The following is a 13011-nucleotide window of genomic DNA, read 5'->3' as shown; positions in this document are numbered from 1 at the left end:
TTATGAGTAATATTGCTTCACTTGAAACATTGTTAAACACCATTGTAAGCACTTACACTGGGGCACCGTATCATTTCAAGCATCAAGTACTATTAGACGCATTTGCAGTATGAATACTGCAAAAATCATAATATAAACAACAAACAGAATAATAATAATAATGATCTCATCCGTTTTCACCCCATTGAACATGGTCTCTCACTTGTGTCATAGAATGGCACAGCCTCCCTTGTTGCGGAGCTCCTCGTGAGCCTTCTCTAGCCTCTCTCTAAGCATGCGAATTTCTTCGTTTGATTTCCTTTGCTCTAATTGTGCGCTCTCTTCTGCCCGTAATCGTGCAGCTTGCTCTTCTGCCAACCGCCGCTCAAGATTACCAGTTGCCTCTTTAAGCTTCATCTCAACCTGCAAAAACATTAGCATCAATAAGCAATGGATAGTTTCTCTAAATTTTGAAATATTTTATTTATTTATTTATTTATATATATGAATCGTTTTGATGTGCTAATGTCAAAAATAATTTTTAAAAAATAAAAAAATATATTATTTTAATACATTTCCGAGCAAAAAACACTTTAAAAAACAACCACGACCACACTCTCAAACTCCCTCCTAGCTATCCATCAAACCACTTCAAAATTTGATCTTCAACAAGAGCACATGGGAAGTCAGTAAAATCAAGGGAATTGAGGAATACCATATCAGTTACTCGTTTCAATTGATCTTCATATTGCCTTTTCATCTGCTCCTGCAACTCTGATATTTCTCCTATAGAAAAATTCCCTTTCAAGGAATCAACCTCTTCTTGTTGACCACGGAAGTTCATTTCCCCTTTCTGTCAAATCAATCAAGTTATTCTCCCAAAACTTTTACAATAAAATTATCGAAATTTTTAAAACACTCACCTGTATTTCAGCAAATAATTCGTCACTGTATGGTTGACCACCATTTTGTTCTATGACTCTGTTTACAAGGGATAGAAGCTCCTGCACCTGCTCAACTCCCTTAAGTACATCTTTAGTTTTGTTATTAAAAAGAACTCGTCGATTTTCACACAGTGTGAGAACTTCCTGCACAGATTTTTAAAAGATTGTCAAGCATTTAAATAAACTACAAAATCTTGCATGAGATATCTTGCATTTAATCACTAGGGGTAAATATCTGGCCAATCACTCAAGAGAAGAAACATTCCATCTCTCGCCTGCTGAACAATTTTACTTTTGACATTGACAGAATTTGTTGATTATCATAATCATTTTTTGTTAACAACCAATAAAAATCAAATTTCAAAAGATACTCATCTGACAGATAATTTGTCAGTAAACCAACAAACCAGTTGAGCTCATTCAACCAAATGTCGGCTAATTTCTCAAAGGCGTTAATAATGTTTTCAAAGTGTTGAAGCATGACCAGCACCGACCAGCCAAGAGTCTCCAGTCTAAATATCTAGACTCTTAAACCCTTTTCAAATAGTATGGTTTTCTATTTAAAATTTCAAGGCCATACAAGATGTTTTAATGCTAAGGCTGCACTGCTACTAGTAAGCTTGCATTTATACTTATTTTTAACTTAAATAACACAAAAAAATCATGTCAACAGCATAACATTGGTAAAATTGTATTAAAAATATCTTGGCACAAAATAGCAGCACACCAACCAAGAGCATTTGGATCTGCATGACTTAGCAATTGTTCAAATTTTGTAAATGTATCTATAGCTTCATAACAAGTCAATTCTAAGGAATGCAATGACAATGAGTAATCTTTAGTCTACACTCATTTTCAATTCAACCCATGTCATAGGCATCTAGTAAGTTGCAATATAAAATCTTACGGCACAGAATAGTGGCAGACCAATCCAGAGAATTGGGATCTATATGACTTAGCAAAATTCCCAACCTTGTTATTTATTTTCAATCAATAAGAAGTTCATTTTTTTTACAATTTTACTGTCACTTGTGGAAAACCAAACCAAATCAAAGGTATAGATTTAAGTAACAAAAGTACAAAATTTTTGCACAGCATTCATTATAGTTACCGCTAACTGAAAGAACACCACAGAGCCATGACTAGGTAAAACAAAGGAAATTATGCAAGGAAAAAAGAAAAGAAAAGGTAAAGAAAACTCTGGAAAGAAGTGTTCAATAAGAAGAGAAATCATTTAGTAAAATTATTAGTAAACTAAATGCACTACAAGAAATTTGAATTAAAATTCAAAAAAAGTTTGCCAGATTTACAAAAATTGACATCTTTAAATTTTAGTTTGCTGAAGGGTCCTAAGGCATCTCAGACTTCAAATTTTGCAACCTTAAACAGCAACTATTCTCTGGAGACCAACATGATGAGAGCATAATCAAGCTCACCTCTAATCAACATGGAGTTGTATGCTGTAAACTATGTTAAAATACAACATACTAATGACGCCTTTAAAATTCCTGACAATAAAGAGTTTAAACTCTTGGGATGCCATTCTTGTACATCTCAAACAAAGAGCCAAAGTAACAAATGCAATCATACTAAATTTCAAAACCTCAAGTGTAACAAGTTGAAAAGAAAAAGAAGAAACCTTTAAAGGCTGTGGACACTCGCGACCCAAATAGTCTTCTAAAGTCTCATCATTATCTTCAAGCTCATCTCCCCCAGTGAAGACTACAATCATGTAGTCAAGTATCTTACTTCCAAACAATGTTTGTAAGCTACGAAGGGCTGCTTCTTCTTCTTGTGAAAAGCGGGTCCTAACTGAGAAAACTACTAGGACAGCATGGATCCCATCCTTTGCCATATTAATACATTTGACAATTTCTCTGCCAACAAATTCAGATCCGGCAGAAAAATCAAAAAGTCCTGCAATGGCTATTTTGTTAGTTCTTATGTACCAAGAAGTTGTAAGCAAATTATGAAATACAAAAATAACAACGGAGTAGAATGGTTGTTTGTGACCAGGTTATCTTGCATAAAATAGCTTGCTGTCCATACCAGGAGTATCAATGACATTGATAATCTGACCATCTCTCAGTACAGTTCTCTGCAATTCACAACTACTGGTAACACCGGATGAGCTAGCCCTTGACTTGAAGGCCTTTCTTCCAAGAATACTGTTACCAGTCGCACTTTTTCCATTGCCTGTGCGTCCAACTAAAACAATTGTTCGAACCCCATTTGATGGTGAAGCAAACTCCCAATCATCATCCATTGCACTTCCACCCATCGTGCCGGATCAGATCACCTACAACATTTCGTATTTTAACACACTTTTGGTAGGGAATTCCATTTGTATAACTTAAAAGTAACAATGCAACTGATCATACACGGTTTCCATATCGTCAAAACAAACTTCTTACGTTTGAATATCAAACAAACCTTTTAAGACTATTTAAATCCATAAAGTAACCATGATACTAAAGCTACTCCACAATGTGATACAATCAAACACCTTGCAAGAAACGTTTGAAAGCCCAAAAAAAAAAAAAGCACGGTGATCCTGTCATACTGGTCACCTTACAGAAACACAATTCAACTGAAGATCAACAAAACCGCATCACCAACACCCGAGAAACATTTGAATGTCAGCAAATTTAAGAAAACAAAGATGATCAAAATAACATAATCACAAAGAGATATAACCCTACAAAGAAAACATAAGCCAAAGAACCCAGTAACCCTGATTAGAAAATTTCAGATCCGATTTCTAATTGAAAATTAAGCGAAACCCAGAATTCAAAGAGATTCGAGAAACAGAAAAGGTAAAGTCTTTATCCTTTTTTTTCCTTATACACCGTTACCTTCGCCTGCAACCAAACCAAAGAAAGAGAACCCACAAGACTTGTGAAAACAGGCAAACATTACAGTGCAAAGGAAAGAATAAAAAAGAAAACTTTAATCATCGTACAAGATAAGTTAAGGATTAAGGAGATTACTTACTTGGTTAATTAAGAGAGATAGAGAGACCAAACACCCTAGAAAAGATAAAGAGGTTTATAGCAATTTACTGAGCTATAATAACTAGTGATAAAATACAACTCGCATTTTATGTATAATACCAAAGCCTACAGGGACTAGGAAACATCTTGTTAAACACGCTTTTCTGGATTCTGTTCCCTTTACTTCAAAGCTTACTTGGGATAAAATCTGAACCGTTCCAAATCTTCTTGGACTGGTAGCTTCTTCTTCTTCTTTTGGTTTTATTTACTTAGTAACTGTATTGTATTCTAGTTTCTGTTTCCCTCGTTTCTGACATTGAATGTGTTACCGGAAGTGTTACTGGATTACAAGTTCTTTTAAGAGTCTGTTTATTTTTATGGTGGAAAAGTAATTTAAAAAAAAATTTATTTTACTTTAATTAGTTTTTTTTATATTTTTAAATTATTTTAATGTGTTATTATTAAAAATAAATTTTAAAATATAAAAAAATATTATTTTAATATATTTTAAAAAATATCAACTACTGTAATATTAAACAAGCTATGAATAGAACTGAAAAATATAATTTAATAAATTTTAGGTAGTTTTGATTGGTTTAAAATTGCTTAAAAACCATTAATTTAGTTTTTTATTTTCGTATTTTTTAGACAAAATTGTTTTCAATCTCATTATCAAATACACATTTAAACCCATATTTTTAAAATCGAATACTTTTGTATGGTCTCACCCTCAACTACTGCTCAAAGTACAAAAAAAACATTATTATTATTATTATTAACAAAACATTAAAAGAAGTGGCTAAATAAGGTAAGCCACAACTTAAATAATGTTTTATTTTTTTTAATTTTACTTTTTAACAATTTAAAATTTTTTATTTAGTTTTTTAATATTAAATTATTTTAAACATTGTGTTTGGTAGTTTATATATATATATATATATATATATATATATATATATATATATATATATATATAGTTTTAAAATCCAACCCAACTTGATATTAAAACTTTAAAATTCAGGTGATTTAATTGATCAACAAGTTGACCGGATAATCCAATAAAAAACATGTTACAATGCATATTAATTATGGATAAACGCATATTAATTATCCACTTTCTTCGTTGCTCCTTACTTTAAGGACGCATGATTGAAAGTGTTCATCTTCATTATATTAGGCATTTTGTTTCTTTTAATCCAAACATCATAACTCTAATATATGATATTCATCTTGGTCAACTCATAATCAAGTCTTATCTTTTATTTAGGCCCACACTTATTTTAATATGGAAACGCTTATAGAGTTCAGTCCATTATTTCATTTTTCTTCATTTTAACTTAAATTATCTCTTTGACTAATTTATCATGTAACAATACCATTATCGTAGATTTAGTTTTTTTATATATAATTTTAATTTTTAATATTAAATCTGTTAGAAATAAAGGTTTTAATTTTTTTTATTTGCTTTTTATAAATTTATTTTCATCTCATAACTTAAATCACAAGTTTAAAAGTTTAATTCGAGTTGACTCGGTTTGATTTTTCAGGCTGTTTTTTCTAATTGATTTTGTTCTCATTCTTCAATATTGAGTTGGTTATAAATTACAATTCATAATTTTTTTTATTTGTTTTGTATGAAATGATCTCGATCTCATGACTCGGGTTGACTCTGTTTATTTTTTTCCCTTTTAATTGAATCTTTTATTAAATTGGGATTCATAATTTTTTTTCTATTTATTTTTTATGAGATTATCTCGATCTCATGATTCAAGTTATGGGATTGGCAAGTTAACCCAAGTTAACTCAGATAGTTTTTTGTCTTTTTTTTTAATTTAATAGATTTTTTTTTACTTTCACCTTCCAACAACCCAATCTTCTTTTTTCATTAATTGTTTTTTTTTAATTTCATCCTTCAATAATAAGTTGTTTGGAAATTAGGTTTCGTTATCTTTTTTTTAATTTTCTTTATGTGGAGTTATTCAGGTCATATGGATTTAGTTTTTTTCTCTTATTTTCAACCTTCAATGTTGAATCTATTTAAAATAAAGCCTTTTTGTTTTTTTTTTTGTTTTTTTCATAAGTTATCACAGTCTCATGATCTAGTTGACGGGTTTAACAAGTTAATCCAGGTTTACTTGGGGTGGTTTTTTTTCGATTCTATCATCTAACATTGGGTTGGTTGGTTGGAAATTGAATTTCATGATTTTTTTATTTATTTTTTATAAGGTTATCTTGATTTCATTACCCAAGTCATGAATTAATAAAAAAAATCTTCAAAATATATCCATGTTTTTTGTTTTTTGTTTTTTTATTTTAATTCTCAAAGAAAGGTAATTTGCATGGCACAATAAAGTTACTGAATTATTTTTGCAAGCAAAAGTTATTAAACTACTTCTAGTGTTTTTTTTTATATTTTTTTTTGTTATAATCAAAGTTGGATTAGGGACAATTTGATATTTTAATAAATATAAAATATTGTGAAAAAATTTGGCTAGCATGTGCAACGTATATGCTAGCTTTTAGAGTGCCTCCATGCTCTTTATGATCATCGTTCTACAACAAAATGCCAACGTCTGTGACAATGTTGGAAGCATGGTGGTGTGTCCTTTCATATTGGGTGGTGTATGTGATGTTTCGGGCGATGGTTTGTTACCAACAATCTTTTTTTTTCTTTCCTCTTTATATCTTCTTCCCTCGAAACTCGCACTGGCCATTAAAATTTCATAGTTGTCTTTCCATTTATTGATATTTCAACTTTGGTTCTCATTTATTTAATTTTTACTTTTTATTCTTGACCTTTTTGTAATATTTCAATTTGTTTCCAATTTTATCATTGGATCCATAATTATGATTTGTTATTTTTTCAAATATGATGTTCATTGTTTTTATTTTGATTTTGATTTTGATTTTTATATTCTTTTGTGATTTTGATTTTTCTTATCAATTTTTCCTTTCAATTCAAAATTCTAGATTGTCCTCTCATTTATTTTTATTTCAATTAGGTTCTCATTCTATTAATTGCTATTTGTTTTTGTTTTTTATTCTTTTATATAATTGATTTATTTTTCAATTTTATCCTTCAATTCAAAATTCTGGATTGTCCTCTTATTTTCTTTTTATTTCAAATTAGGTTAACATTCTTTTAATTGTTATTTTTTATTCTGGATCCTTTTATATAATTGATTTTTTTTTAATTTTATCATTTGAAATTTGATTTGTTGAGAGTTGGACTTCGTGGTTTTTTTTAGATAAAACGCTTTTAGTTTAGTGTCTTGGTAACGTGGATGAAAAGTTAACACATATTGACATCATTTTTGTTTTTTGCACTTGTTATTTATTTTATTTTATGCTTCAACGTTATTTATTTTGAAAAACACGCTTCATGAATTTATTTAGTTTCCTTTCAATCATGTTGTCATGATGTTATAACCTGAGCAACAGCTTTGGATGGGTAACCTATGTATTTTATTTTATTTTTGTTGCTTTGTATATATATTCACTTTTATCCTTTAGAATTGGATTCTTTTTAAAATTAAACTTTGTTATTTTTTCTAGCTTTCCCTTCTATTAAGTTATCATGTTCACATGATTCGGCTTGCAAGTTTTATTGGCCTTAGATAGGTTTGCAAATGTTTTACTTTTTTTGTTGATTTTTTTTTCAATTTCATCACTTTACATTTGAATTGTTGGAGATTGACAATCATTATTTTTTTTTCAACTTGCTTTCTATTTCTCCTAATTATAATTATTACCTTTTCTTTTAAAATTCAGTTCTTTTTACATTTATTGTTTTTTCTATCATAAAATTAAATGAAATCTTCTTATTTGATCTAGTAGGGTTTATGATTTGAGTAATGATTTTTTACATTACATAAACAAATAAGTTTAGCTCACAGTGAAGCGCAACCCATCTATCTAATTATTTTTTAAACCAAAACTTTGTTAGTGTTTTTAGTCTTTAAAAAGCTCTCAAACATTTCCTTCACATACATCAAATTAAAATGTCACATTTTGTGTCATGGTTATAAAATTCAGTTGATTCACAAGTCAATTTGATCTGTTTATTTAGAACGCTCGAGTTAGATTTTATTTCAAATTATTTTTTTAATCAAAATAACATTGTTTTTTAACATTATTTTAGAGTTTTTTTTAATAAAAAAAGTTCATTTTAAGTTGATCAACCGATTCAATGATCGGTTTGGTTGTTATAACCATATTATGTTGGATGCTAGCTCCCTTATCCTCGCAACTTCGACCAACTGCATTTTAAATCTAAATAATGTTATGGATGAATAAAATTAAGGAAGTAGACATCGCCTGTTAACTACTTCAGAAACATTAAAGGCAAACTGTGTTTTCAGTCTACCACTGCCCAACTTGAGAAAATCTCACAAAAAAAAGGAACTGTTTCATGGAAGAAGTGTTCGGATAATCTAAAAAAAGCAGAAAAGAACGTTAGCGAAACTGAAATCTTAGCCGGCGACCGAAGCTAGATGGAAGGAAGGAAGGGCATCAGTAACATGTGTGAGAGCTGAAGCATATCTAAACAAACTATACCGAGGAAGAAGAAAAGGACGTGCATGTCCCCATCTTCCATGCTCCACGCGATCTCCAATCGAAGTTCGTAAGGCCTTCTTGCACAGGAGACTTTTCTCAGTAAAAACAAAAACTTGTGCTGTTATTTCACACACTTTTGACTAAGTTTCGTTTGTTTCTTTTTGGTAAACAGAAAGGGCATTGGAAAGTCTCTCTACTCTCGTTGAAAACTCAAATTGCAAGAAAGAGAGACAGATGAGCATTTATAGCCAACTTCACCCCCACCTCTCTCCCCTCTCCCCTCTCCCCTCTCCCCTCTCCTACTCCTACCTACTCTCTCTAATATTCCAAAAGACAATAAAAAAAATTAGTACTAAAGAATCATTGAGGAACCTCTCTGGCTTCATATAGAATATCATTTTTATTTTGGCAGAGAAGCATGCTGCTTTCCATGAAAATTTCTTGACTTTTGCTTGCTTTCTGTCAAAATTAACTCAAAACTACCTCGAAAGATTTGTGGGTTGTTGAGAAAAGAGGTTTTGCAATAATGGGTAATCATTTTACTTGCATGACAAAGAAGGACACTAGAGATAATCATGGATCAAGAAGCAAGAGAATGGGCAGGTCTCAGAGGAAGTTGTTGGCAGAGGAAGAGCTCTTGCATAGACAAGCTTTATCTATGGCACTACAACAGCACCAATTGTCTCAGAGATTTGATGGATCCATGTCCAGGAGGATTGGCTCCACTAGCTCTAGAAGAAGAAATCTCTCTGATCCTTTCTCTAATGGAAAACAGGTTCCTCATTTGGCTTTCTGAAGACATTTATTTGATGCTTTTGCTTTTATAGTTAAGCTGCTTTGTTTCCTTTTTTAATGTAAAATTGCTGAGTTAATTATACTTGGTTCTTTACTTGATTGGATCTGATATGGAAAGTGGATGATGTACCATGATTAATTATGGGCACAGTTGAGAAAAAAGTCTCCAATTATGAGTGCAAGCATCAAGTTTCATTTAAAAAGAGATGAAGGGAAAAGGGATTCTTTTACTTTTTTGTTTGTCTGATTACTTGAAAAGTGGAAAAGTATGTTCAGTTAATTCCCTACGCTCTTCAAGATCATTGAATCTTTTTTTAGTTTTAATCAAGTGGTAACGGGGTTACTAAGGAAGCAAAAGAGGATCTTAAGGGACTCACTTTTTCACTTTTTAATAGTTAATGCTAGCTGGAGCTACTGCTCCTTTTCTGGTCCACTCTTAGTTCTAGAGGAGAGAACTTTGAACCAGTCTACTTATGCCCTAAAGCTCTAGTATGTCTATTGGGAATGGACTAGCCTATGCAACTTACACTAATAGGATTAAATGAGTCTCTAGACGAATCAGACTAGTTGGGAAGTTAAGAGTCGTAACTTGTAATGACAAAGATGAAGGATAAGATGTGGTAATTGCATTAGCCATGAAAAGAAGTGGAAATCATCATGGAAACGTTTGAAGTTCTGATGGTTGTTGAGACTGTTAAGGTCCTTTTTGAAAATCATACTCGCAGCTCCAACATAGAAAAAAATTGTACTGCAGCTAGTGCTTGCCCTCATAAGAAGTTCTTATTTGTGTAAGAAAGGTAAATGTGTGCCGAGTAAAAGTTGAGTTCCTGTTGAATGGATTTAAAATTTAAATGGCTAGCTTAAACTTCTCCTTTATTATTTGTACAAGACAATAAGTTCATTTGGGTTGTGCATTTTTTATTGAAACGTGGAAAATCTCTATGCAATACATTTTATAATTCCCAGCAGAACATCTGAGATCTATTTTGGGATGCCTAAAGTGTTCTCCTCAGTCTTTTGCTCTTAGTTTCTTTTTTAGCTTCTGTTTTCTATTCCATGATTGATTACACAAGTCATATGTCAGAAAATGGTATCCTGATCTGTCATAGTTGATGACCTTCACTTTTCACCTTTTTTCAACTTACAGAATGTTGTCAGATTTTCTTAATTGTGCTGTAAATTCTTTTCAGGTGCCTGACTTTTTGGAGAATATAAACGTAAAGAAGTTTGTTCTGGTGCATGGAGAAGGTTTTGGAGCATGGTGTTGGTACAAAACTATTGCTTTATTAGAGGAAGCAGGATTGGTTCCCATTGCCATAGATCTAACAGGATCAGGCATTGATCTGGCAGATACAAACAGTGTCACAACATTGGCAGAATACTCAAAACCATTGATTAGTTATTTAGAAAACTTGCCTGAGGATGAGCAGGTAAGTGATAAGCATCTTATCCCTTTCATTCCTATTAATTCTCCATGTACTTTGTGAGTATGTACATTGCAATATTTTTTATGCACTGTTCATCTGCAGGTTTTTTTGGTTGGCCATAGTAGTGGAGGTGCCTGCGTCTCTTATGCACTTGAGCATTTCCCCAAAAAGATCTCGAAAGCTATTTTTCTCTGTGCTACAATGGTTTCTGATGGTCAGAGGCCTTTTGATGTGTTTGCTGAAGAGGTATAGCATCAAAGCCTACTTGCTTAATCTAGTAAGCTCATTTAAATGCTGATTCAATTAATAAAATCATGATAATTTGCTACCATGCCATGTGCTTCCAGAGCATAGTAAAACAAATTACAATTCTGTTATGCTATTATTGGCTTTTGAAGGGGATGGGTTAAAATCATGGTTCAATTCTTATAATAACTGAAGGTAAAAAAAAAGTATCTGAATGGGTTCAGATAACTGTATCTGTCTTCAGCTAGAAAAAAAAAGTGCTTTCTTGATATAGAATGGAGAAATCCAATAGAAATTTGGCTTCATTCTTGAGGTCTACATGACCTCCTTAAGCCACAACTGTAAGGATACCTTCTTTACAGAATTGTTGACTCTTCAAGTTTGTGACCCCTATTATGGAAGAGAAAGTTCGAAGAACTTTCATAAATTATGCTTTGTATGTTGTTTTGTGTGGTTAGATGCCATGCCTTTGACATTTGCAAGCTTCCTCTATTCTGTGATGACCAAGATCCTTACATCTGATGCTTAAACTGCCGTATGATGTTATGCTATCTACCTACTTCTATTTATCCAATTGTCCTATCTCTTATGTCAAAACCCTATCTCAGATAGGAAGCTTCCTGATCTGCTCCTTGAAACTATTCCTAAAACCTTACAGTTGTGGACTAAATAAAGGATGAGATGAGATTGAAAACTCTGAATCAATTCCTCATAGAGCTAATAGCTTCTATAAAAGACCAGGAATTGTAGTTGTGGTCCAGCTGGAATGCAGTTTGGAAAGGGAAATTTTTGACAAAACCTTTGCCCATCTAGCTATCCCTAGACTCTTACTGTTGCACCAAGCAATGACCTTTTTTAACAGGATTCTGTCGAACAGTTTTTATTGCTTTCAATTCTGAGTTGGATGTTCTAACTAGAGAATCTTATTGCAGCTTGGATCTGCAGAACGTTTTATGCAAGAATCACAGTTTTTGATTTATGGAAATGGTAAAGACAAGCCTCCTACAGCATTCATGTTTGAGAAACAGCAAATGAAAGGTTTATATTTCAACCAATCACCAACAAAGGTATGTCGAAAATCAATCTAATCACATTGCCACTGTTTCTAAAATAATCCAGACCTAACCGTTGCAAAAACAAGCCACTTCTCAACATTGTGTGACATCATATGGCTATCCATTTTGACCCATGTATCCAGCTACTTGGGCTAATGTCAAATTGCTTTGAGTGTAGAAGCCTACCATAGTCACAAAAGAACTTAAGTTGTCCCTCCTCTAACTAATATATGTCTATTACTATTGCCGGTGAAACTCATTCAAAGTTCGGTACTTTCAGGACGTTGCGTTGGCCATGGTTTCAATGAGACCTATTCCACTTGGTCCCATCATGGAGAAGCTATCATTGTCCCCTGAAAATTATGGAACTGGTCGGCGGTTCTTCATTCAGACACTGGATGATCGTGCTCTTTCACCAGATGTCCAAGAAAAGCTAGTGAGAGACAATCCACCAGAAAGAGTCTTCAAGATTAAAGGAAGTGATCACTGCCCATTCTTTTCAAAGCCTCAGTCCCTGCATAAAATGTTGCTGGAGATTGCTCAAATTCCATAGATTATATTTCAGAAAATTGAGTGTGATTTTTACGGAAGGCAATAGATCTGATACAAGTCATGTACAATGTGAAGGTCCGCTATTGTAGTTAACACTTGGGCCGCATGTCTACTGTTATTTATCTCCATTTCAAGAATGTTTATAGGAAGGAAATGTATCAACTTTTTTATTAGACAAATCATTATCGTAATTTATCGTGACTGGATAGTTGGTTCCTCCTCGTGCTTTTGCAAGGCTTGTTATGGTCATTTTACCAGGCTGTGAAGAATTTGGTTTGATCTGCGTCTCCCCATTTTGTTCTTTTGCTGCTGGGTGAAAGAGAAAAGGCAATACAACGGTTTGCCTCGGTTCTCGTAATATAAATTCTTCTGCGTGGGAGGCAGCAATATCTGTTGTCGAGTGTTGGTAACCAAGACTCAGATGAATGCTTGGGAAGACCTGATGGAAATGAAAACGATCGTA

General features: G+C 32.5%; 2 protein-coding genes across 6 annotated transcripts; one reads left to right on the top strand and one right to left on the bottom strand.

The window, feature by feature from the left end:
• LOC133668783 (immune-associated nucleotide-binding protein 9-like) lies at positions 1-4249 on the bottom strand. Of its 5 annotated transcripts, XM_062088783.1 has the most exons (7): positions 4037-4243; positions 3918-3952; positions 2973-3222; positions 2563-2840; positions 903-1067; positions 695-832; positions 1-402 (listed from the first exon to the last, which is right to left on the bottom strand). In XM_062088783.1, exons 3-7 carry the CDS (start codon positions 3202-3204, stop codon positions 208-210), a joined length of 1008 nt encoding a protein of 335 aa, XP_061944767.1. In that variant the 5' UTR covers positions 3205-3222; positions 3918-3952; positions 4037-4243; the 3' UTR covers positions 1-207. The 5 variants fall into 5 exon arrangements, with proteins under 5 accessions (XP_061944767.1, XP_061944768.1, XP_061944766.1 ...); XM_062088784.1 differs by lacking the exon at positions 3918-3952 and having other exon boundaries at positions 4113-4249; XM_062088782.1 differs by having other exon boundaries at positions 3918-4243.
• Positions 4250-8667: 4418 nt separating this feature from the next.
• On the top strand, positions 8668-12765 carry LOC133668366 (putative methylesterase 14, chloroplastic). Its single transcript, XM_062088156.1, has 5 exons — positions 8668-9248; positions 10459-10698; positions 10798-10941; positions 11874-12008; positions 12277-12765. Exons 1-5 carry the CDS (start codon positions 9000-9002, stop codon positions 12547-12549), a joined length of 1041 nt encoding a protein of 346 aa, XP_061944140.1. The 5' UTR covers positions 8668-8999; the 3' UTR covers positions 12550-12765.
• Positions 12766-13011: the final 246 nt, after the last annotated feature.

The sequence above is a fragment of the Populus nigra genome, chromosome 11 (genome assembly GCF_951802175.1).
Source record: "Populus nigra chromosome 11, ddPopNigr1.1, whole genome shotgun sequence".
In the NCBI taxonomy this organism is placed as follows: Eukaryota; Viridiplantae; Streptophyta; class Magnoliopsida; order Malpighiales; family Salicaceae; genus Populus; species Populus nigra.
This window is presented reverse-complemented; position numbering and strand designations above follow the sequence as displayed.

What these genes read in the sequence shown, in the direction of transcription:
- LOC133668366 (XM_062088156.1), top strand. Translation starts at nt 9,000, where the DNA reads ATGGGTAATCATTTTACTTGCATGACAAAGAAGGACACTAGAGATAAT. An exon ending in CTTTCTCTAATGGAAAACAG is followed by an intron (nt 9,249 to 10,458) that starts GTTCCTCATTTG and finishes AATTCTTTTCAG; the next exon opens with GTGCCTGACTTTTTGGAGAA. An exon ending in ACTTGCCTGAGGATGAGCAG is followed by an intron (nt 10,699 to 10,797) that starts GTAAGTGATAAG and finishes GTTCATCTGCAG; the next exon opens with GTTTTTTTGGTTGGCCATAG.
- LOC133668783 (XM_062088784.1), bottom strand. Translation starts at nt 3,204, where the DNA reads ATGGGTGGAAGTGCAATGGATGATGATTGGGAGTTTGCTTCACCATCA. An exon ending in AGTGTCCACAGCCTTTAAAG is followed by an intron (nt 1,068 to 2,562) that starts GTTTCTTCTTTT and finishes AAATCTGTGCAG; the next exon opens with GAAGTTCTCACACTGTGTGA. An exon ending in AATTATTTGCTGAAATACAG is followed by an intron (nt 833 to 902) that starts GTGAGTGTTTTA and finishes TTGATTTGACAG; the next exon opens with AAAGGGGAAATGAACTTCCG.